Source organism: Talpa occidentalis, unplaced genomic scaffold (assembly GCF_014898055.3).
Source record: "Talpa occidentalis isolate TD23 unplaced genomic scaffold, MPIMG_talOcc4v2.1 talOcc4.6, whole genome shotgun sequence".
Lineage (NCBI taxonomy): Eukaryota > Metazoa > Chordata > Mammalia > Eulipotyphla > Talpidae > Talpa > Talpa occidentalis.
The window spans coordinates 83,424,415-83,447,084 of record NW_023604972.1 but is presented as its reverse complement, the minus strand read 5'-3'; the positions used below and the strand labels follow the sequence as shown (position 1 = coordinate 83,447,084).

Genomic DNA, 22,670 nt, shown 5'->3' with positions numbered 1-22,670 from the left:
AAGACAGGCGTAATGCTCTTAAGAATTTTATATGTCAGAACTGAAATTCAAAGCCTATATTCCTCCTTTATGCAAATGTTATTTTCTATTACTTCTCTCGCTGTGCTTCTCTTGAGGCAATGCGACTAGTATTTTAAATTGAAATGACTGGAGTTGTTATATTTACATTTATACATAAATCAACTTTGATATAGAGGGGTTGAAGTAATGAGATGACTTTAGAAGACAGAACATTAGGACAGCTTCTAAATTCTATCTATGGGACCCTCAGAATATAGAAAACTTCGGCCCAACACTCATTTCCTTATGAAATGTTGTGTCAAGACTACCTCGATAAAGTGATAAAGGTGATATAACCTGATTATTCAAAACCAAACTATATTTAGTTTCCTGAAATGTATAATTTTTCCAACTCTGGTTCTTTGATCTGCTTCTATTTACTTTTTTCTTACCACTAATAAAGTAAACTTGAAAATCTATCAGTCCTTTAAAGGTCAGATCATATGCCACATTCTGTATTAAGCCTCCTCTGATCACCTCAAGTGGAAGCAATTTCTCTTATTTTTTTTTAAAGATTTATTTATTTATACAAGAACCAGGGTACAGGCCAGATGTGCAGGAGGGTGAGAGGTTTCACCAGAGACAGAATGGGGAACAAAACAGGCAGACTGACAAAATACACTGCTGAGGGGCGAAGCAGGCGAGACAGGAGAGGTCTGCTGTGCCATGTGGGTTTCTCCCCCGCCAGCCAGGATTGAACTCACGCTGCAGAGGCTGCAGACATCTTCACAATGAGGTGCTCAACTGCCTGCACCACCAGGGAGGCCCAATTTGTCTTATTTTTAATTATTACAGTATATGCTTGATATAGTTCATATGGGCTCAAAAGAACTGAATGTGAGGATGCATCTTTTCACAATTTCACTTTCAGTGACATATTTTACTAGACTAAAAATTGGCTATTGTGGGAGCACTTACACCATTGAAATTGGGAATAACTACATTTTATTCTCCTAAAGAATCAGTTTAAATTGCCATCATACTGCTATGTGCATGTGTCTTTGAAGTTAGATAGATACTGAGAGAGAGAGAGAGTGGTAATAACTGTTCATGTATTTGTCTTATTTTAGTCTATAGTTTTTTTGATATATATGTAAAATAGGTATAATTTTTATTCCTGAATACCCACTCCCCTTGTTAAATTGAGGAACCAATGGTTCCTTATTTAATTCGTGGTCATTTGGGTGGGGCTTCATTCTTTCTTGTTTTCAGGGCCAGACATGGACTTGACAAATCAGTGTATTGGTTCTCTCTAGAAACAATACTGGTTCAAGAATAGACACATGACACAAACTGAGTTAATTCAAGGCAATGAACACCAGTTATTTTAGTTGAAATTACTGCAAAAACATAGTTTTTCACCAAGGTTCTAAGTTGATAGACATTAGATTGCAACTGCTTGTGGCCATTTAGCAAATGCAATGGTAGAAACATTTAAGAATAAGATTAACAAAGAGAAATGAAGAACCAAGCAATGGAGAGAGAAGATTCCAGACAATGTTAAGCATCTGGATCTGTACTAAAGTTGCATGATTTTTCAGGTATGTGAGCCAAGGTTTTTTGTTTATTTTTTTTGAATATTGATTAGTTTGGATTGGGTTTCTGTCACTGGCAACCAAAGGAACCCTGATAAATATAGTAAAGAAAATACAATAGCTTACATAAATAATAGTACTACATTAGCATAATGTCCTGTCTCTAAAAAGGCTCAGTAATGACTCATTGAATGTAAGAAGAAATCTGATGTAAAATATAAAAATGCAAAGCTTGCTGTCAGTGAGGGATATCTTTATTTCCTCCTGAAAACTTTGTTAAATATTTGAGTGGCTTGTTCATATTCAGACTGCATCCTTTTAGAAAGAGGAATAAATCACGCCATTACTTGACCTTTGCTTTCTCTTTGCTGTTTTACTTTTACTTATTATTGGAAGAAATATTTTTTTTTTCAGATAACTAAGCAGTAGTAACTGCTTCTGTCTGGGGCTCTTCAAGGTTAAGGTTTTCATTGTTAAGTTGTAAGATAACATATAAAAATCTATGTCATTCAATAAATGAACTGTTTGAAAATGACATTCTTAGGCATGAAGAATACTAATCTACAATGAAATATAAACTGCAATTAAGTACAAATTTTTAACCTCTGATTAATGCTATAAATGCCACAAAGTGTAGAAAAATAAATGTTTATTATTAATGGACTGCCAAAAATCTCTATAATAATTCTTTTTCTATTTTCTTACTTTATGATTACTTCATCCTATGACAACGACTTTTTCACATAGAGAACACAGAAAGATAATTTAGCTTTTCCTCTTGTGTGATTCTCCTTTCTGAGGTCACCCTTCAGAGAAATTTCCTTCATTAAATCAAACAAAACACATGCCATTTTTGACTGGTGGTAACTTCTTCCTTCTTCTGTGCCTTTCCAGTTTGTTTGTTTTGGATAAAAGTGCTTGACTTTTAAACAATTGAGGAGGAAATATTTTCATACTTGCTTCCTAGGCACTCAGCTCAGCGATTTATAAGGGCCCTTTGTTTTGCCTAAGTCAGTAATGGAAATTCATTAATAAAAAACAAAATGGCAATGCATTTATTTTGTTTTCAGGTATTTGAACAATTAAGTGGGGATATGAGATTAATTTCCTTTCACCGCTTTATATTAAGTGAATTTAATCTCTGTTCTTTATACTTCCAAGGTCTTACTTTTTACTGAGTCATTGGGTGGAGAGCTCACTTTCTCATCATTTTATTTTCCCTTCTCAGCAATCAATTTCTGTTTCAGAAAATGACCCAAAGGAAGGCTAGTCTATATCTAGAGCTAGTCTACAAGTTGTGACTCAAGTGCATGTGAGTGACTAGAATATCAGTCCCAAGGACTGCCACAGAAACTGTCAGATAGTGGACTTAGTACTACATTTCATGTAAGCCAGTGTTCCATCCCAATGCTAACTTAAAGGACAATGTAGACAACTACCCGGATGTATCAATTTTAAAACAGGTGCACATGACAGAGATACATATAGTAATATTATATAAGTTTTGCTATTTGGGGCTTTAATCAATGGGAAGATAGTTTAAAAGTGCTTTGGAAACTAAATGGAACCAGTAAAGAAAAGCACCATCATCTGGGCAGTAATGTACTGACTGTGCTGAGGCAATGCGAGTTATCCCAGAGATTATTAACCTCAAACTTGGTTTTCCCATTTAAACTTATTAGTATTTAATGTCTAACTCATCAAAGATGAGCTTCTTTTTTCTTGCACATAAAATAGAATGAGATAGTGTTAACTTCAAATTTGATTTGGGTGAAGGTCCTGAAATTTTAGTAAAATGAACTGTTTGCATCTTGACGCTGTGCAGTGATCTAGAAAAGGAAGGAGTTGGGATAATCAAGGCACTAAGACTGGAAGTAAAGTCTTTGCTAACAGTAAGGTGTCTGGAAAGGGCAAGGGAGAGAGGAGGTTGATGCTGCTGTCTCTGTTCTCCTCCTGCTGGGAATGTTGGCAACGAGAGAAAGTCACTGTGGCAACTGATCTGGACATGTATCATGGAAAGCCTTGAGGCTTGCTGGGAGAGTGAGTTTTACACTATGGTGACTGCTTCTGGAAGTGACAGAGATTATTACTGAGATGAACTTTAAAAGCAAAAATAAAGAAACATGACCTCCTTTTTTTTTGTGTGAGCTACAAGCTGCCTCCTGATTCAACTTGTGTCTTTGGCTCCATAATTTTTCTTTTATCTCAAACTGTCAGTTAATTACATGTATCTTCGGTGGCCACTATGCTGGATGTTGTCTCAAACACTTTGTGAGGGGTATGTATCCATGTATCTATATATCTAGTATATATAGCATATGTAATATGGTTTATGCACTCAAGAAACTGAGTGCCAAATGGTTTCTCAGATGATACTTGGTATGTATCAGATATGAGGCATCAACCAAATGCTATGGCAACCCAGGGGGTGGAAGGAAGTGCATTTACCGGCAGGGTAAGATCTTGAAGAAAATAGAGAATTTTACTTAGTAACTCGATGTTAGATTGGACTTTTCTTTCCGAATTTCAACTAAAACCCTAAGTAGAAATAGACACAAAGAGGAGCTACTGGACTCTAGGGCTTACAGAGTTAGCTAGAGAAGAGTTGAGATTCTCATCACCTCCACTCCATTAGTGATGAGGGGTGTTGTGGGATTCCTCTTTACTTGCTGAAAGTAAGGGAAAGGAGAGTGTTATGGACTGAATTGTATCTTATCTTTTCAAAATTTAAACTCTGATCCCTTAAGTGACTGTATTTGGGGACAGAGTCTTTAAGGAGATAATTAAGGTTAAATAAGATCATAGAGAGGAGACCCTAACAAATAGGATGGGTGTCATTATAGGGAGAGAATTAGATACCAGGTATGTGTGTGCATAGAAGAAATGCCATGTGAGAATGCCACTATGTGAGAAGACTTCTCACTATGTGAGAAGACAGGCATAAATACAAATAAAAAATCAAAGAGAGAAACCTGAGGAAAAACCAACACTCCTAATACCTTGGTTTTGAGCTTCAGTCTATTTTTTTTTTTTTTTACACAAGCACTGGGTACAGTCAGAAGCGCAGGAGGGTGAGAGAATTCACCAGAGCCAGGGCGGGGAACAGAGCAGGCAGACTGACGAAATGTGGCAGGAGAGGTCTGCGTGCCATGTGGGACCCTCGCTGGCAGCTGGGGATCGAACTGGTGCTGCAGAGGCTGCGGGCAGCTTCGCAGCCCAGAGCTCAACTGCTGTGCCACCGGGGAGGCCCTTGAGCTTCAGTCTTTAGAACTATGAAAAAAATAAATTTATATTGTTTAAGCTACATAGTGTGTGGTATTTTGTTACACAGCCCTGGAAAAACAATATAGAGGGTTTTACAATTAAGTAGGCGTCCTTTGAAAACTTTCTATAGGAGTTAGGAATGACTATAAGAATGTGAAACTGATTATCTTATGCTCCAGGACTTGTTGGTGTACATGAAATAAAAGAGTATAAAGTTGGTTTTGATTCTGATTGATTTTTTAAATACTAAAAATTGAGCTGTCCTCACTAAAATACCTTTGTGATGTCCTTAGGGAGCACAGAAGGTAGCTATCACAGATCATGTTTGAAAGCAGTAGTTAGTAGAAGATAAAACTCTCTTATTCGGATTGTTTAATAGACTGGCTATACATATACAATGAAGGCCCTCTATATGACAAATGTCTACACGTGTCAGTAATATTAAGTATGCTGTTCTATAATTGGTGGCTTAATGTTATGGCATTAGCATTTTTAATATCTGCTTAGTTTTTAACTCACAATATAGTCTACAGCAATCGGATTTATGGGCTAAGACAGGAAGATAGTATGATAAATATTACCCATATTTCCATTCCAGCTAAGGATTTGCTAAATTCTGACAATTCTTATTTTTTATGTTGCTTTTTTCAAAGATCAAGTAATGGGTATTCTTTCTCTCTCTCTCCCTTTCTCTCTCTCTGTGTGTTGGGGAGGGAGGGGCAGGTACTAGTCAACTATCCATGATGATGTTTGCTGGAAAATGAAATGCAACATCCAAAACAGTTAATGCTGGCAAATCATTGTTGTTAGATGTTTATGCCCTATAAATTCAATCATCATTGATTGAAATATCTGAGCCAAGAATAAACAGATAATTAACTCTCTCTGCTGAGTCATCTACATATTCCACTAAATACTTTCATTGGCCAAAAGAGAATTCTGCTATTTAAACATTTCTCTCTCTGTTTATATTTTAAAATAAAAAGTTTTTGACCACTGGAAGTATTTAATGGATTATGTAGATGGCTCAGCAGAGGAAGTTAATTATCTGTTTATTCTTGGCTCAGATATTGCACAATTTCAATCAATGGTGATTGAATTTATAAGGCATAAACATGTGATAGCAACTTAATTGTCAACATTAACTGGCTTGGCTGTTTCAGTGCATTTACTAGGGGATATCATACCACCTGTCAATACTGTTGGCATAATTAGTTGGCATCTCATTTAATTAGTTCTTCTAATTCTCAGTATGAGAATATGAGCCACAGTTTTCCTGCAAGAATTTCTCTTTTAGAGACTGTAGGGTAAGAAGCTTAGATTGTTTTAAGTAAAAATATAGTGCAGAAAAAAAAATCAAGTGAAGGAATAAGCAATACATTTATGGTAATTATAGAGGAGGATGTTCAAAAATCAATGAGTGGCTAAATACCAACTAATATGTGGTCATTGTAAGGTGTTGGCCGGGGCAATTCTAAAGGATATAACAAAACATCTTCCTTTAGCATATGACAAAATTAACCTTGTTAATATTCCTGTAATCCTCAATTGGGCTTAGTTTTAATACATTTTCAAATATTCATTCAGCCTACATTCCTCTCACTACAGAGGCAACCAGTGATCAAAACAACTGAACAGAAGGTGGACACAAAGAGTATTCTATACTTGGTCATCAATCTTATGGCAAGAACTCATACTGCAGCAGTAATTACCATTTACTTTAGAAACCATGCAAAAACCTAACCTCTAACTTAAGGGTATCAGGGACTCCCTCCACTGCTCCTGTCCTCATAGCAATTGTGAAGGCCAAATAATATTTCTCACCTTTATATGATTTTCTATCCTAGTATTCTCACTATCCAGTTCTTAAATATACAATGATTATAAAATGGAAATAGAAGAAGGGAAGAAAATATAGAGATACAAAGAGAAGTAGACACAATAAGAAATATGACAAGAAAACATTACTTTCTATTTTTTCTCCCTTGAAATTTCTAAGCTAAATAAAAAAGTTAAGTAAGCATTCCTCAGGAAAAACCAATGTTTAAAATTAAAGTAAAAACAAAAACTGAATAGCATACTCAGCTACAAGTTGGGAAATAATTGGTGGGACTAATAATGGCATAAAAGGACTGATGGCCTTGGATAATAATAGGCATTTTAGTATTTTATTACTAAATCAAACATGTCAGAAATAGTATAGATTTAAGGCTATGAAAACATACCCTATCATAATCTTTTTATTCATCAGTCCGAGCTTATTTAACATTTTAGAATATTTTGTTAAAAGTAGAAAGAAACGATAATAAAATATGAAAGTAGTTGGAAATATTTAGTCCAGAGAGAATGCAAAGTTCAACATAAGCTGAGTAACCACATAAGAGTTCTGGAGTGGAGACAGGCAGAATTCGCATTGTACCTGGGAAATCTGGACTGGGAAGAAGGTCTCATAGTGGAAAGGGAGAAAAAGCACAGCCTTGCCCTCCCTTTGGTTTTAATACAATTTAATATATTTTTAACCTAATGTTTCCTAAATAGAAACATTAATGTAATTTTTTAAAAAGATAACTATAGCTTTGGAGAACTTAGCAAAAAAATAATGTCTACAAATTTGCAGATGCTGTAATTGTATTTTTTCATGGTTGCTGAAGGTCCACAAATAGCAACAGCAATAATTGGCTGGGGGCATTGTGGGGATGCAGAGAGTTCTAAGCAGCTAGAGAAAGCCAGAACTTTAGGGGTTGGAGAGAGGAAGTGAACAAAAAGGCAGCAAGGAAGAAAAAGTCTTAAATGTGGGGGAATAGAAGTTGGGATTTTAGGGAAAAAATATCATACATATCTAGAATGGCATTAGGTTCAGTCATGGCTGATAGCAATTCATATCCTGTAATTCACTGGAAAATATTGTCTTGGTGGAGACAATCTCATGACATATAGGACATAGCTGTGCTCATGGATTGCTCGTATGTACAGGCCTGTGTGCTGCTGAGCCATGTAGAATGGACACCTCATTGTCAGAAGCACTTGTGCTCAGTGTGAATGCATCAGGAACAACATATTTTCCTGTGATATTTTTAATATCTTGCTTAATGAGGCAAAGATTTATTTTCATTCCTAGCCATTTTCCTAAATAGAAACATTAATTACCTATTTTTTTTAAAAAAGGTAACTATAGCTTTGGAGAACTTAGCAAAATGTCTACAAATTTGCAGATGCTGTAATAGCTTTTTTTCATGGTTGCTGACTTCCAGTATTATAGATAATCCTGTCTCTAATTGCAATGAATCTACCCACTCTTCTAAAATCCTGTGGGTTGCATAAACCTGTTGATCAAAAATAGCTAAGTCAGAGGTATATCCTACCCTGTTACTATTAATTTGTATAATGAAAATACATTTACTTTCCTCTTGTGCCTTATCGAGTTCATTTGGAATTGTGCTTTCAAACTTTAAAATAGTTGGAAGTGGCCCCTAATGGTGGATGGTGGTCCAGTAATGGTTTGAGCCTCCTCTGTCATCTAAGAAGGAAGATTGCTTTAATTGGTTTATGTCTGGTGAAGACTTTTTGTGATAATCATGGATTGCTCCTGGAAGTCATAGTAACAGTTAGCTTTAATTATCTTTTTCTTTTTCTGGTATGTTTCCCAGAAATATTGAAGTTCACATAGGATTTGGTTGTAACTATGGGAGCCATTTGGAAATACAACTCTGATGGCTTGGATGGTGCTGCATGAACAGAAGCTGAATACCTCCCACCAGCCCAATCTCCCCCTCCATCTGTGGAAGGAGAAGGGGAGTGTGGTCGTTCTGCCTCCATCAAGCACATAAATGTCCAAGGAAAAATGCAGTTAATCAAGTCACAAGATGACTCAGCGCTCTTGGTGAGTTACAGTTCCCTTTAAAAATTCGTTGAGAACGATGGGTCATCTTCCCTGAGTTTATATATATAGATAACAGTTTTCTATATAACTTTTGAAAGTTCAGAAATCACTCTGCCCAGTCATGGAAAAGTTTCAAATCTAATCCTGTTACCTATTTCGCTTTTAGAAAAGTTAAACAGAGGTAAAAAGGTTTATTCAAAGGAGGGCTTAATGATTATGTTGAAGTAAGTTTCATTTCAGTTTCTGTTAAATTAGTATTTTTATTTCTTTCATACAGAAAACTTTTGACCCATTGGGTGAGTTGATTAGACTTAACTGTATTTTGCCTTGGTCATATGTGTGTTTGATGGTGACAGACTGACCACACTCTCCTCCTTCCACAGATGGAGGGGGAGATTGGGCTGCTAGGAGGTATTCAGCTTCTGTTCATGCAGCACCATCCAAGCCATCATAGTTGTATTCCCAAATGGCTCCAGAAGTTACACTCAACCCATCTACATTTTCATCTAATTGGAAATAAATACCATTTGAGAATCAAAACTTGAAAAAATACCAAGTTTATTGATTCAAAGCCACTTCTCTTTGGACCCCTAACTCTAATCTTGCACCAGTACCTATTCATAGTTCTTATATCTTCCTTCCTTTTGTTTGGGTGAGCTATTATATTTGGAATTTCTGTCATACTTTGTGGTTGTATATCTCATCTGATTTTCCTTTTCCCAGTGATGGATCAACCACATTGCTTTTTTGGCATTGTTATTACATGCTATCAGCTCTCATTTGCAACAATTGCTATTTAATAACTCCTAATCACTAGCAATCCTTTTTGTAATGTCCCTTTCTTTAGTTGCCATAACAACAGAAGAGTTGGTCAAAAATTCATTATCCATCCTCCTTATAAGCCAAATAGAGGACTCTCAGAAATATCAGTACTTTTTAAGAGAGTCATTTAAAGGGACAAAAACATGCTTTTCAGCTAGAACTTTATAGAATATATCATAGACAGGGTTGACAAGGGCATGTGATTTCATCTGGTCTTTCCTACTCTATTCAGGCAAATCTCCTGAATTGCATAATTTACAGGTGACCAACTAATCCGTGGCCTGGAAATTTCCCATAATGGGACAACATCCCATTTTGATGTAGCCTATACTTTGTTGGTAGACTTAAAGATTGCAGTGTTCTCTCTTGTATTGATTCAAAATATATGTCCTAGCAACTTCTCTACAACAATTCTTGTTACATTGAGTAAGACTTCACAAAATAAGCTGGATCTATTTATATTTTTTTATTCTTTTTACTTTGAGCATTTATTTTATTGTTATTTACTTTACCACTATATACAGTTCTTTCCCTTTAGGTTACCTTTTGTATTTGAGACAATCATCCAACTTGACTTTGGTTCTACTTTTTCTAGATGAAGACAACTCTCTTTAATTAGTAAATTCCCTGACCGGTCTAATTTCTGCATTTGAAGAACAAATGTTCAAGATACAATCTAAAAAAAAAAAAATTCCAGTGGAAAAGTAGCTTCACCCTATTTTCCACTGATGTGGGTTATCATGGAGTAAAATCTTCCTTTCCTCCACTTCCTAGGATGAATGCATAGCAAAGACTCTCTTATTCAACATATTCCATTCCCCTAGCCATAGAGATTATTTCATTCCTTGGCTGGTGATTCAATCTGGTCCAGTGGAATTTTATACCAAGACATTTATGGAAAATACTGAAGAGAAACTCTCCATCTTTGGGGTTGCTAAGATGCCAGTTTATGAGCATGGAGCATGTAGGGGAGTGCCTGTACAAAAATAAAGGTAACTCCAAAAAGCAGAGCCTTGAGACAGGGAGAAATCACACCCTGACCACATTGTTAGAGCACCTGGAGCCAGTCCTACCTCAAATAATGTTACTTCTTAATTTTTTAGATAACTGAAGAAAAAAAGTATAAAGAATGCTTAAATCAGCTCAAGTGGAGTTCTGTTATTATCCCTAAAATGTTTGGAATAATGCAGTTATACTTGTGTGAGTCTTATCTTTTCTTACCTGAAAGTCTGTGACATTATTTTCAACTTTTTCATCTCTGAGCTATGTGACACTATATGTGTCCTCAAATGTCAATTGGAGTACCCAGAACTGAACATTGAGCTCTAGGTAGCATAGAATGTACATTTTTGGAAGATTGTTGAACACATTCCTTCCCTGATAATGCCTATATTTTTAATGAAAAAGTCCTATATTTTTACTAAAAAGGCCTAGATTGCCTTACTACCCACCAGCCCCTTTATAGCTGCCATCTGTTGGTTTATACATCTTAATTTCTAAGGTCTTTATTACACAAACATAGGCGATCCATCTCTTACCTTACCTTTTATCTTATCTCTGCACCTCTTCACCTGTACCTCAAGCTCTTTCCCAAATTATATAGGCACATACCAACATGTCTGGTCTATTGAAATAGTTTTTAATTTTGAGTATATAAAAGTAATTTAGTCTCTCAAAACTTCAGTTTCGGGCCTCCCTGGTGGCGCAGGTGGTTGAGCGCAGTGTTGTGAAGCTGTCCACAGCCTCGGCAGTGCCGGTTTGATCCCTGCTGGCCAGGGAGCAACCCACATGGTGAGGCAGACCTCTCCTGTCTCACCCGCTGCTCCCCTCAGCAGTGTATTTCAGTCAGTCTGCTTGTTCTGTTCCCTGCTCTGTCTCTGGTGAATCCTCTCACCCTCTCGCACATCTGGCCTATACCCCAATTCTTTGATTAAATAAATTAATCTTAAAAAACACAAAAACTTCCATTTCCTCTTTATTGTAAAAGTGTGTGTATTAGAGAGCATGCCTTTGTTTTTGTTTTTTTTTTTTTATAAACAACTGCTCAGCGATATTTCCATTTATTTTACTTTTAGTAATAAAAAATTTGTTTCTATCTCATACATTATTGAACACATATTTTGCTTTAAAATTAACAGTCACAATTGAAGAAACAATGGTTTATTTTTCGAATCAAGTGACCAAGCTGCTGAATCTTAAGGCCTCAACAAATGTTGCATATTATTTTCAATGAACAAGACCTTCTATTTTGATTATTCCTGGTACATAGCTATTTTGTTTCTCCACTGGTTTCCATGTGACAGTCATGACAGATGGTTTAACATGGTGGCTACTGCTTTCAGGGGATTCTGTCAGGTGAATCCTCATTTCCAGTGCAATAGCTGTTGGCAATCTCTCCTTTAAAGTCCATTGATCAGGACTTCTCTATCGTGGTTGGCCAAGGAGTCCTGCTTTGGCTGCCAAAGCTTCATTCTGCTGAATATGATATTCCTGAAATCTCATAGATATTCTTTGCGTTATTTTTAAATATTTCTGTAAGCAGTGTTCCGAACAGGTGGTCTCTTCAGGTTTTACTTCTCTTGTTGTGAAGTCCTTCACACAGTCCAAAAAGCAGGTTTCTGTAAGTTTATTGTAGGTTCCAAGAAATTCCCTAAACTGTTTTATCTGATCAGATTCTCGTACTTGTGCAGCCATATTCTTTTGGTATGTTTATTAGTCACCTTTTCTGATGCATGAGTTTCTTTTCTGTTCTGGAAAAGTAGTTGTCCAACCTTTGCTTGAATGTCTCCAGTAAGGCCTGATTTCTTATTTCAGCACAGGCTCTCGCATCCGACACCAGTACGAGGCTGGGGGGGCTAGGCTGCCAGTCGAGTCTAGGGGTGAAGGGCTGGGGTCAGGGCGGGCGCCGCAGCCGCTGGATGGGACTAGAGAGCATGCCTTTGTTTGCAGATAAAAGAAAATCCTAATTAAAACAGTTTTTCCATAAGAGGAAATAAGTATCCACAACAAGAAGTCTGGAGGTAAGAAAATTTAGTTTTGGTAAATTTGGTGGCTAAGTGATGCCATAAAGATGGCTGCCACAGTTCTGTGTATCATAGACAGACATGAAAATTCAAGCAAGAGACGGACTTTTCTTTCCAAAAGTTTTTTTTCTCAAGAAAAAATGCTCCCTAAAGTCCTTTGGGTGTCCCCCTCACATCTCATTGTCATAAGACTATGTTTAAATCATGTGACTATATTTAAATCAGTCCCTGGTAAGGGATTTGGGATAATTGGTCTAGACTAATGGTCTCAAACTAGCTTTGCATCAGAATCACCTGAGGACTAGTTAAAACACAGTTTTTTTGTCCATTACTAGAGTTTCTGATATAGTAAATTTGAGTGGGACCAAGCAACTTGGTTTCCTAAGTTCCCAAATGATACCGAGGGTATTGGTTGAGATGAACACTTGGTCTCTAGTTTAGATAAATAGGATGCTGAAGTGCCTGGACTGAGGTTCTTAAGGGACAGGTGGTTTCCTTCAGGGCTTTGATATTAAGGAAGGAAGCAGGCAATCATGAATGCCCTGCTGTGGGAGCTAATGATACCAAACTCAAAGGATTGTCCCATGAGTTACTGATAATGCATATAATTTGCCCACCACACTAGATTCAGTAGATGTAATTGCTATTATTGATTCTATTATACATAGAAGTTGTATTTATACTCTTTCAGTTTAACTTGAAAATTTGAAATGTTTTTACATCTCTATTTAGGTCATTGATAATATATTGAACAGTCCAAGGCAGACAGAGAATTCTGAAATTTGCTGTAGTGATTTCTCTTATCCCTGATATCAAATCACTAATCCAAAATATGTATTATTCAGTTCTTTAGAGATTTCTTTTCAGTGAACTGTCATTTAATCTTATTTTTCCATGTCATCCAAGAGGATATCTTCAGATACTATAAAATAATTGGTTTCAAATTTGCCTATACATCTCTTTGGAAAAAAATATATAGTATATTATATGTTATGGCATTTTATTAATATTTAGCATTTTTATTTCGTGTTTGCTGGTGTCAGATACTGTTTAAGCTGTTTCACAAAAGTGGGTACCATTATTATTCCTACGTCACAAAGGAAAAAAAATGAGCTCAGAGTTAAATGATTTTCCCAGGGCCTTGAAAATGGTAAATGGAAGCAGTGGGATTTTGATCTATCCTGATATAATCCCTAATAGGCAATACCTCACATGAACAGTGTAATCACAAGCTATGGACATGACTATAATTCAACATAACACCTGGAACCTAAAATGCGCTCTCTTTCTCTCTCTCTCTCTCTCTTGCATATATACATGTACACATCTTTCTTCTTCTTTATAACTTTTAAATTACATTTTAGTACATTCCAGTTTTTTGAAAAGTATCCAACAAGTTACAGTGCATGGGGCAAGCATTATTCATAAGTGTTTGGGTAAACCACTGTACTGTTTAGGGGCCTCACAAAGGATAACCCTGCTAATATGTGTGTGACAGTATTTGAATATTATATTACCTATTTAATATTTCAGTAAATATCGAGAAGAAACATCTGAAAATGTTTGCAATAACATTGGATTGGATTGGAGTTTCACAATGGATTCGAATTGGAGCAAAATAGCAACAAATGGCAACTGTGAGGACAGGAATTACCATTATACTAATTAAATTCAATATCTAGATAGTATCATGATTCTGTCCTATTTATTATAAACAAAATACATTCTACTAATTAATTTTTAAGTGTATAAAGGTATAATCAAATGAAAGTTCTTTGAAGGTAGGGACGCTCAGTATTTAATGTATTTTGGGCCTCCTCACTGTGTTGATGAATTTTTTGAGTCTGGCCTTTCAGTGAATTTATCTCCTGATCACTAGGTTTTTGCTTTGCAACTTGATTGGAAGCCTTGCCTTCCCAGGGAGGAAACTAATCAGCACTTTGTGAACTCCCCAGATGCACCTGGCCATGAATCTTAGCAAATCTAGGGCGATTGAGCAGAGAGCTTAGGCACAACTATTTGGCTGTCGTTTCTGTTTCTTTGTCACATTGTGTTAGGTCTGTTGTACCAGCAGGTGTCATGCTGGGCTGCACTTTCCCACAGAAATCTGTTAGGTAAAAATTCAGAATTATTTCCTGTTCTATAGACTCTGAATATAGAACACTAGCCTCAAGCATTTTACCATACAGAAGCAGAGAGTTGTGTTATCTTAATTATAAAAGCGCCAACTATGAAGGCCTTTCCCCCACTTAAGCCTCTCATGGAAAGTATACAGAGCATGAGGCTGTTCATGGATGCAACTTGTCTACCTACAACTTTTCTATGATAGGGGGTAAATGAATAGAATGAGGGATGTAATGAGCCTTCCTTTCCTGTGCTAAGGCTGAGGTTGCGTCCCTATAGGAGCATGCATTTAGCTCTGTGGATCTTTCTTGAGTGTACATCAGAATCATTGGGGAGGCTGGTGATACCAGGGGTGGTGGGCCTTTACCCCAGAGTTCCTGAATTTGCATTTCTTTTTTAAAAAGATTATTTATGCATACAAGAACTGGGGTACAGAGTAGAGATGCAGGGGGTGAGAGGATTCACCAGAGACAGAGTGGGGAGAAGAACAGGCAGATTGACTGAAATACACTGCTGAGGGGAGCAGCAGGTGAGACAGAAGAGGTCTGCTGTGCCATATGTGCATCAGCTTCCTGGCCAGGATCGAGCTCTTGCTGCAGTGGCTGAAGATAGCTTCATAGTGCTGATACTCAACCCCTTGTGCTACCAGAGAGGCCCTGAATTTGCATTTCTAACAAGTTCCCAGGTGATGTTGGGAACAAGTTTGAGAGCCACTGCTTTAGCTTAAGGCTTTGGCTTTACTTGGCAGATGAACCCAGTTGTACATGTTAGGTTTGCCTTGTTTCCCTCTCCATTTAGAACTGCTCAGTACTTGCAGTTTTGGGGAGTTGCTTATATTAGGAAAAGTTCTTAAAAATGAGGTCATTGGATAAAGAATTATACTTCATGTATTCTGTTTCATATCAGCAGTCCCCTCTGTGTACACCTCCAGCTGTCATCGTGAGTTGGATCCTGGCCTGCTGCTTGCCAGTGAGCCACAACTGCAGGCCCTCATTGATGGGACAGCGCCACCCTCACAAGCGCTCTTTTGTTTGGACTTCTGAACACTGTGACACTATGTGGGATGAGGTAGCTGGCCACTTGTGGCCTTAGACACTGTGTTTCCCTGTTTGTTAAGTAAACCCAATTGTCATTTTCCCTGAGCCTGAGTGGTCTTGCATTGAACGTGTGGGTGAGAACCCACAAACAATGACCTGTCCTCTACCTTGGCACTGTTTTTTGACTGTCTATAGCACTGCTGCAGCCCTCTTTCATCTTCATTACAAAACAGGGGTAAGATATTCCTCTTCTACTAAGGGCAAATGAGATGCCACATGAGAGAGTGCTTGGAAAACTTTAAAATGCTGTGCCAACAACAGATATAATTAGCTCTAGAACCAGTTGCGGTGGTACTCTCACAGGAGGTCTTGTTGGTCCAAATAGCCAATTATAGTGACTGTTGTTAATGCTTGAAAATATAACATTAAGGAAATAAATTATTTCAAATTTTGTTTTGGTACATTAACATTTGACAATATCTAAGCTAATGAGGTCACAAGAGTAAACATAGAAAACCCTGTTAGTAGAGACTATCTACATGTCACAACAGGAATAAAAGACAGAAAACAGAATCACTGATTTTTTAACACAATTCTCAGTCTGACAGAATGAAAAGTTAATTAGCATGTGCTACCCAAAAACAAAATAGCAGATTCCAGCTCCATTTAAGTTTATTGAGTTTGATTTGATTTTACTGATTCTCAAGCACCAATAGCTACTTGGCCCTGATTTCTTAATCAGCAAAGGAATGTTAGATAGCTGCTTATTTCGTCTACATGGTTTATTATGTTGTCTCATTTATTTTGGATCGCAGAGCTCAATTAGGTAGGTGGGTGGGCCACCTTTTTGCTTTTGGGGATAATAAATTCCAAAGAAACTTTAAAAATTTAGGCCAGTTTACAAAGCAAAAACAGACAATTATAAATCAGAGACATCCTGCAGGGGAGGAGGAGGGAGAGGGATTGGAAGAGGGGAGGGAGGAGCACAGGGGACTGAGGTGATGGTACACAGGTGCATTGGTGAAGAAAAATCTATGGGACTACACCTGAGGGGGGTGGGGGGAAGCAAATATTGTTTAAAAATGAACAATGATGTAAAAAATAAAAAAATAATTAAAAAAACATAAAACAATTTAGGTCAGTTTGTTCTAATTTTTTAAAAGACAATCACATTGAGGTGGTTGAGCATCTTAGTGGGGAATACTTATTGTAAAGTTATTAAAGTAAGTTCCTCTGAAGGGATATTAGCTTTGAGGATTCAACAAGTAACTTCAAGGGTGTAAAAACTGAAGTAAAGGAGAGAGTTGTGAAATCAGGAATTAGGAAACTAGAAACAATGGCTTCTTTGCCCACTTTTTAAATGGTACTCTTGGGTTTTTTTTTCTGCTAGTTCCTACTTGCAAGCTTCACTTCCTAGTTCTCACACAGATCTCCTTTTATCTACTTCGTTGTCAGCATGCAGATAACTAAAAATGACTATCTCAGACCAGCCCTGTGTATTAATACACTGAATTTAATTACGTGTATCACCCTCGCCCCCCTAGCTGTGCCTCTAACTTTAAATTAGAGAATATGATTGGTCACTATTTGGTTAGAGGATTGGATACTTCAAATCTAATGCATACTCCTAGTTCAATGAATCGTGTTGAGGTCACATGATTAAAACCTGACTGCAAAGTTCTCCAACTTCTAACATATAGCTCTGTAGGGTAAAGAAAATGTCGGGCTTTTCTGCCCTCCTGCCATCAGGATAGATGATGGATCCTTGAGGTCCTGAGTGCATGCCTGATGGCGGGCACCTGGAGTAGGGTGTGGGCATAGGTAGATGGGATTCACCTGGGCTAAGACTGTGGGGGCGGTGTCACAGGGATGCCAGCAGCAGCCAAAAGAGAAGCCGAGAGAGAAGCAGAGAAGCAGAGAAGAAGAAGCAGAGATCACTGGAGAGCCCACAGAGTGAAGACCTGCTGGGGACTGGGAGGCATGCCAGCCTCCCGGCCCCCAGCACCCCTTCTTGCCATATGCCTGGTGAACCCCAATGAAAGACCTGCAGAAAGCCACTGGGGACTCTGACTCCTCCTTTACCCAGTCTGCATGGGATTGGAGGACCTGCACTGTGTCCTTCCTGCCTTTACAAGCTCCTAGAGAAGAGTGCTGAGGGGAGGCAAGCACCTCAAGATATATGACTCTTATGTTTAGTCACACCTAAAACTTTACCTCCTTGCACTGGAAAATGTGTCAGTTTCCTATTAGTTATATGCCTGTCACCGAAGGTTTTTCACAATTAACTTCAATGCATTATATATTGCTTCCTTTCACTTTTAGCTAATAAAGTATAATATCTTATCTCCAACATACATGTTATAAATATTATTAAAAGCAATAAAATGCTTTTATTATAATCTTTCTACAGCTATTCTCATTAAGTTAGCAATAATATGTGTTCATTGTTCATATTATTTGTTTAGTTGGCTTATTTGGTTTTTCTTAAGAAACGGCTGATATAATATGTAATGTTATGGCCTATTTTGAAGACTATATGTAAGTATTTTTCTGGTTTTTGAGGGAAGCATCTGGGACACATAATATCTTCTTCAAATATGTGTTAATTTATAACTAATAAAGTAAGTAATGGACATGAAATTTAACAATAAAAGTCTAGGTTCATGGAGTCTAAAAAATGCAATGTCAAAATAAAAAAATCTGAATTCCCCAATCTGGGGAGACATCAAGTTATTTTACCTGTGGTGTTTCACTAAAAGGAACATAAATATTATTGTGAGCAGTGCAGCTAGAAATTTTTATGAGCTCTGGAAATTATCTCTGAGGCTCTTTAAGTTGTAGAATTCTAACTAATTTGAAGTTTGTGGAGAAATTGATTACAAAAGGATTTAGTGATATAATTTTGAAACTGCATGTATTAGGCAAGAACTTAAAATACTGGTCCAGGAATGAAGAGTGACCAAAATAACAACATAAACACACCTAAAGTTTCTTCCATTATGGTTAAGTCTTAGATAAGTACACACGATAAGTGACGTCAAGGCTATGTATGATTGAGTTGATGCATTTTATTGCTTTTAACAATATTTATGACATAGTTTTCTATGGAGGTGGCTCATGTTTAGTGCTCATCATAGTATTCATGGACTAAGCAATCAATAAGGTCAGAAAACAAAGAAACTATATATTGTCTTTTGAAATTTTTTTTTGCTGGGGAAGGAACTAAAATAAGACAGCTTACTATCACCATGGTTATGTAACACCATGTTCTATTTCTTTGTTACTAGTAATAACGTTTACCTAGCCAGCACTTATCACATTGCACTCACTTGCTTTCATTTTAACTTCAGACAATTCAGTCCATGAAAAAAAAATCCCAAACACTATTATTGGCTCTGCATTGGACCATACACTCTGGAAAAATCTATGAAGCATCTGTGTTGGACATTGAACAACAGACAGTACACTTCTTTGGACCCTGAGTGAAAGAAAACTCAGGTTTCCATCTTGGTCACTTTCCAAACTGGGGTACTTGTACATGGAATCCAAACCAAGACAAATGTCTAGTAGGGAAAAAGTAACAGACAGTGTTTAGGATTGCTGTAAGAGTATAATTTGTAGAATAGGAGATAAGAAAAGAAGAAACTGTGCAAACAAGAAGTTACAATAATATGCATAAGGATACCCTTGAATATGTGGCAAATATTCAAATGTGTAAGGTCAGAAAAAGACTCCATGAGACCTTAGAGAAAAGCAGCTATTAGGAAATTGTAAGCTGAACATAGATTCTAAGTATCATATTGTTCTGTGACATGCTGGGGTTGTCATCAAAGTAGAGACATCACTGAAAACCCTGGACTTCCCTTAATATCAGAGGCACTGAGGCACTGAATCTCTTTTCATTTCTTGTCTTTTTTGTTTTGTGTTGTTTTGTCATTCAGTTTGAGTAATTTCAATTAAGTTGTCTGCAAGTTTCTGATCCTACTTCTATAGTATCTAATATGCAATTAAAACTACGTTTAGGAAAATTTTCATTTCCTATAGTATATTTTTTTCTTTCAATAATGTCCATTGGTTTCTTATAATTTCCATTTGTCTAATGAGATTCTGCATCCATTCATTATACTCATTTTCTTTTACATTCTCAGATATATTTTTATGATATTTTAAAGTTGTAAGTTAATTTCAACAACTGTGTCATTTCTGGATCTATTGCTATAGATTTTTCATCCTCTGGCTATAGATTACCTATTTCTAGTTTTTACTGTGTACAAAACATTTTGAATATATTTGAGGGTTGGAATTTGTCATGTAACTTTAAAGAGTGCTGAGTTTTACTCTGTCATGTTGCTTATGTATGGATGACTCAACTTAATCCTATAGAGACTTGGTTTTAGGCTTTTATAGAACATCTAGAATAACCCACATTCTGACAGATAAACCCTACTGCAAAGTTACTTAACAACTAAAACAACAACCACAACAACAATAAAACAAAATGAGGTAATATTACACATCTGTAGGGGCAGGACTGGGCACAGTGCAGGTTTTCTGATCCCATGCAGACTGGGTAAAGGAGGAGTCAGAGTCCTCAGTAGTTTTGCAGGTTTTTTATTTGGGGTTCACCAGGCATATGGCAGGCAGGGGTGCTGGCTGGGAGGCTGGCAGGCCTCCCAGCCCCCAGCAAGTCTTCACTCTATCTGGGCTCTCTAGCGTTCGTTCTGCTGCTTCTCGGCTTCTGCTTCGGCTTCTACTGCTGCTGCTACTACTACTACTGCTGCTGCTGCTGCTGCTGCTGGCGTCCCCGTGATGCCGCCCTTAAAAAAGCACAGTCTTAGCTCAGCTGAATCCCATCTACCTATGCCCACACCCTATTCCAGGTGCCCGCCATCAGGCATGCATTCAGGACAAGGATCCATCATCTATCCTGATGGCGGAAGGGCAGAAAAGCCTGATATTTTCTTTACCCTACAACATCCATAAGAAAGTATAAATTTAATAAGGTGACACCTAATGTTGGTGAGGATGTGAATGGGAATTTTCATTCATTGTTGGTGGGAATGTTAAGTGATGTAACATTTTGGAGAAATTTCTGCAAAGTTTTCTCTAAGGGAAATATATACCTAATATATGGTCCAATAGTTCTAATCCTAGCCCAAGAGAAATGAAATTGTTTGCCCGCTGAAAGATTTGTGGAAGCTGCCGACAGTACTTTATTCATAACAGCTCAAAATTGGAAATAACATAAATGACCATTGTAGGGTAAGGTAAAAGTATTCAGCTTTTCTGCCCTCCAGCCATTAGGATAGATGACAGAACCCTGCGGTCCTGAATGCATGCCTGATGGTGGCCACCTGGAATAGGGTGTGGGCATATGTAGATGGGATTCACCTGGGATAAGACTGAACTTTTAAGGGCGGCGTCACAGGACGCCAGCAGAAACAGAGAAGCAGAAGCAGAACCATGAGAGAAGCTGAAAGAACACAAGAGGCCAGAGAGCCCAGATAGAGTGAAGACTTGCTGGGAGCTAGGAGGCCTGCCAGCCTCCCTGGCCCCCAGCACCCCTACCTGCCATGTACCCAGTAAATCCCAATAAAGACCTGCAAAAACCCACCGAGGTCTCCAGGACTCCTCCTTTACCCCGTCTGCATAGAATCACAGAAAACCTGCTCTATGCCCTTCGTGCCCCTACAACCATCAATGGGAAAATGGAAAACAAATTATGTTATCACACATTAGTTTGTTATTGATGAATGTTACAAAATGGATGGATTTAGAAAACATTAGTCCTAGCAAAATAAGTCAGGGAAAAAAGGAGTACAGACTGTATGAGTTTGATTATATGTAGTTCTAGAACAGGGTCAGCTAATGCAGTGATAGAAATCAGAATAATGGTTGTCTCTGGAGATGTTCCATGGAAGGAAACTTTCTAAGAAGGGGCCTAGGGAATTTTGAAGGGCGATGGGCTGTTCTATATTTTATATGCATTTGCCCAAACTCATTTTTCTGTATGTGCATTATACTTCAATTTTAAAAAGAAAAGAAATTGAGGTATCAATAGTAAGCATTTTATGGAAATGTTACAGGAATTATATGAGCTAACATGTAAACTATAATAGTGCTGATAATTATTCATGTCATAATTTCTAATGCTCCATTCATTTAATGCACTACTATGTGATTCTGCAAAAATATCCAAGCTATGGATTATATTTCAGAATGTTAGAATATAATATTGCATGTTGTATAGCATGAAATATCTCGTATTATTCCATTCTGCTGTTTAAAAGACATTGCAGCTGTTTCAACTCATGAAACCTCTTGACACTCTGCAAATTCCCCATCTTTGGTTTCCCTGCCAGCTGACTTTAAATGGCTGCAAGTTTTCTTTTCCATTCAATTATCTAGAATTTTAAATACACATAATTAATCCCTTGATCAAATGGTATAGAATTATACTGCTTTGATTATTCCTTCCTCCCAAAAGATTGTAAGCTTCCACAGAATAGAACATTTAAAGCACATTTAAGAGAAAATAAGGTGCTTTGTTGTGACACCCTTAAAATCCATAGCCCAAAGCTTAAGTCTGATGAAATAAAACAAAAATGATCTTTTGCCTGAATTCTTTAGAGGGAATTGCCTCATACACACAGTGCAGAAGTAGCACTGTTTCTGCTAAATGGTAGGGTGAAAACACCGGAGCATTTCTTTCTTCAAGGGACAGAAACCAAATTTTACAGTGGTGAGGATCCTGAACACCACTGGTAATTTATTTTTTTTTTAGAAGAATTTCATTTTTCAGCCCTCTAGCTTAGGAAGATAACACTCACTGACAAATGCTGAAGAGTGAAGAGATTTTCAACATTATCATTGACAGAGGGAGATAACTTAACCATCATTTCTTGGGCCTTACCTGCTTTCACAA

At 37.3% G+C, this 22,670-nt stretch overlaps 1 protein-coding gene and 1 long non-coding RNA gene across 6 annotated transcripts in view; one reads left to right on the top strand and one right to left on the bottom strand.

The window, feature by feature from the left end:
- Positions 1-22,670, top strand: part of LOC119260539 (uncharacterized) — a 40,061-nt gene that overhangs the window by 11,539 nt on the left and 5,852 nt on the right. For 2 of the 5 annotated variants that reach the window (XR_005128743.2, XR_005128744.2), the window contains exons 3-4: positions 8,507-8,739; positions 14,118-14,258. The exons of 2 other annotated variants lie outside the window; for them this stretch is intronic. This is a non-coding gene — a long non-coding RNA (uncharacterized LOC119260539). Of the gene's footprint in view, positions 1-8,506; positions 8,740-14,117; positions 14,259-22,670 lie in introns of those variants that run through there. One more of the 5 variants, XR_008549180.1, reaches the window with a different exon arrangement.
- LOC119260538 (mitochondrial import inner membrane translocase subunit Tim9-like) lies at positions 11,606-12,485 on the bottom strand. The gene has a single exon (XM_037529494.2). The coding sequence runs from the start codon at positions 12,253-12,255 to the stop codon at positions 11,986-11,988; it is 270 nt and encodes an 89-aa protein (XP_037385391.1). The 5' UTR covers positions 12,256-12,485; the 3' UTR covers positions 11,606-11,985.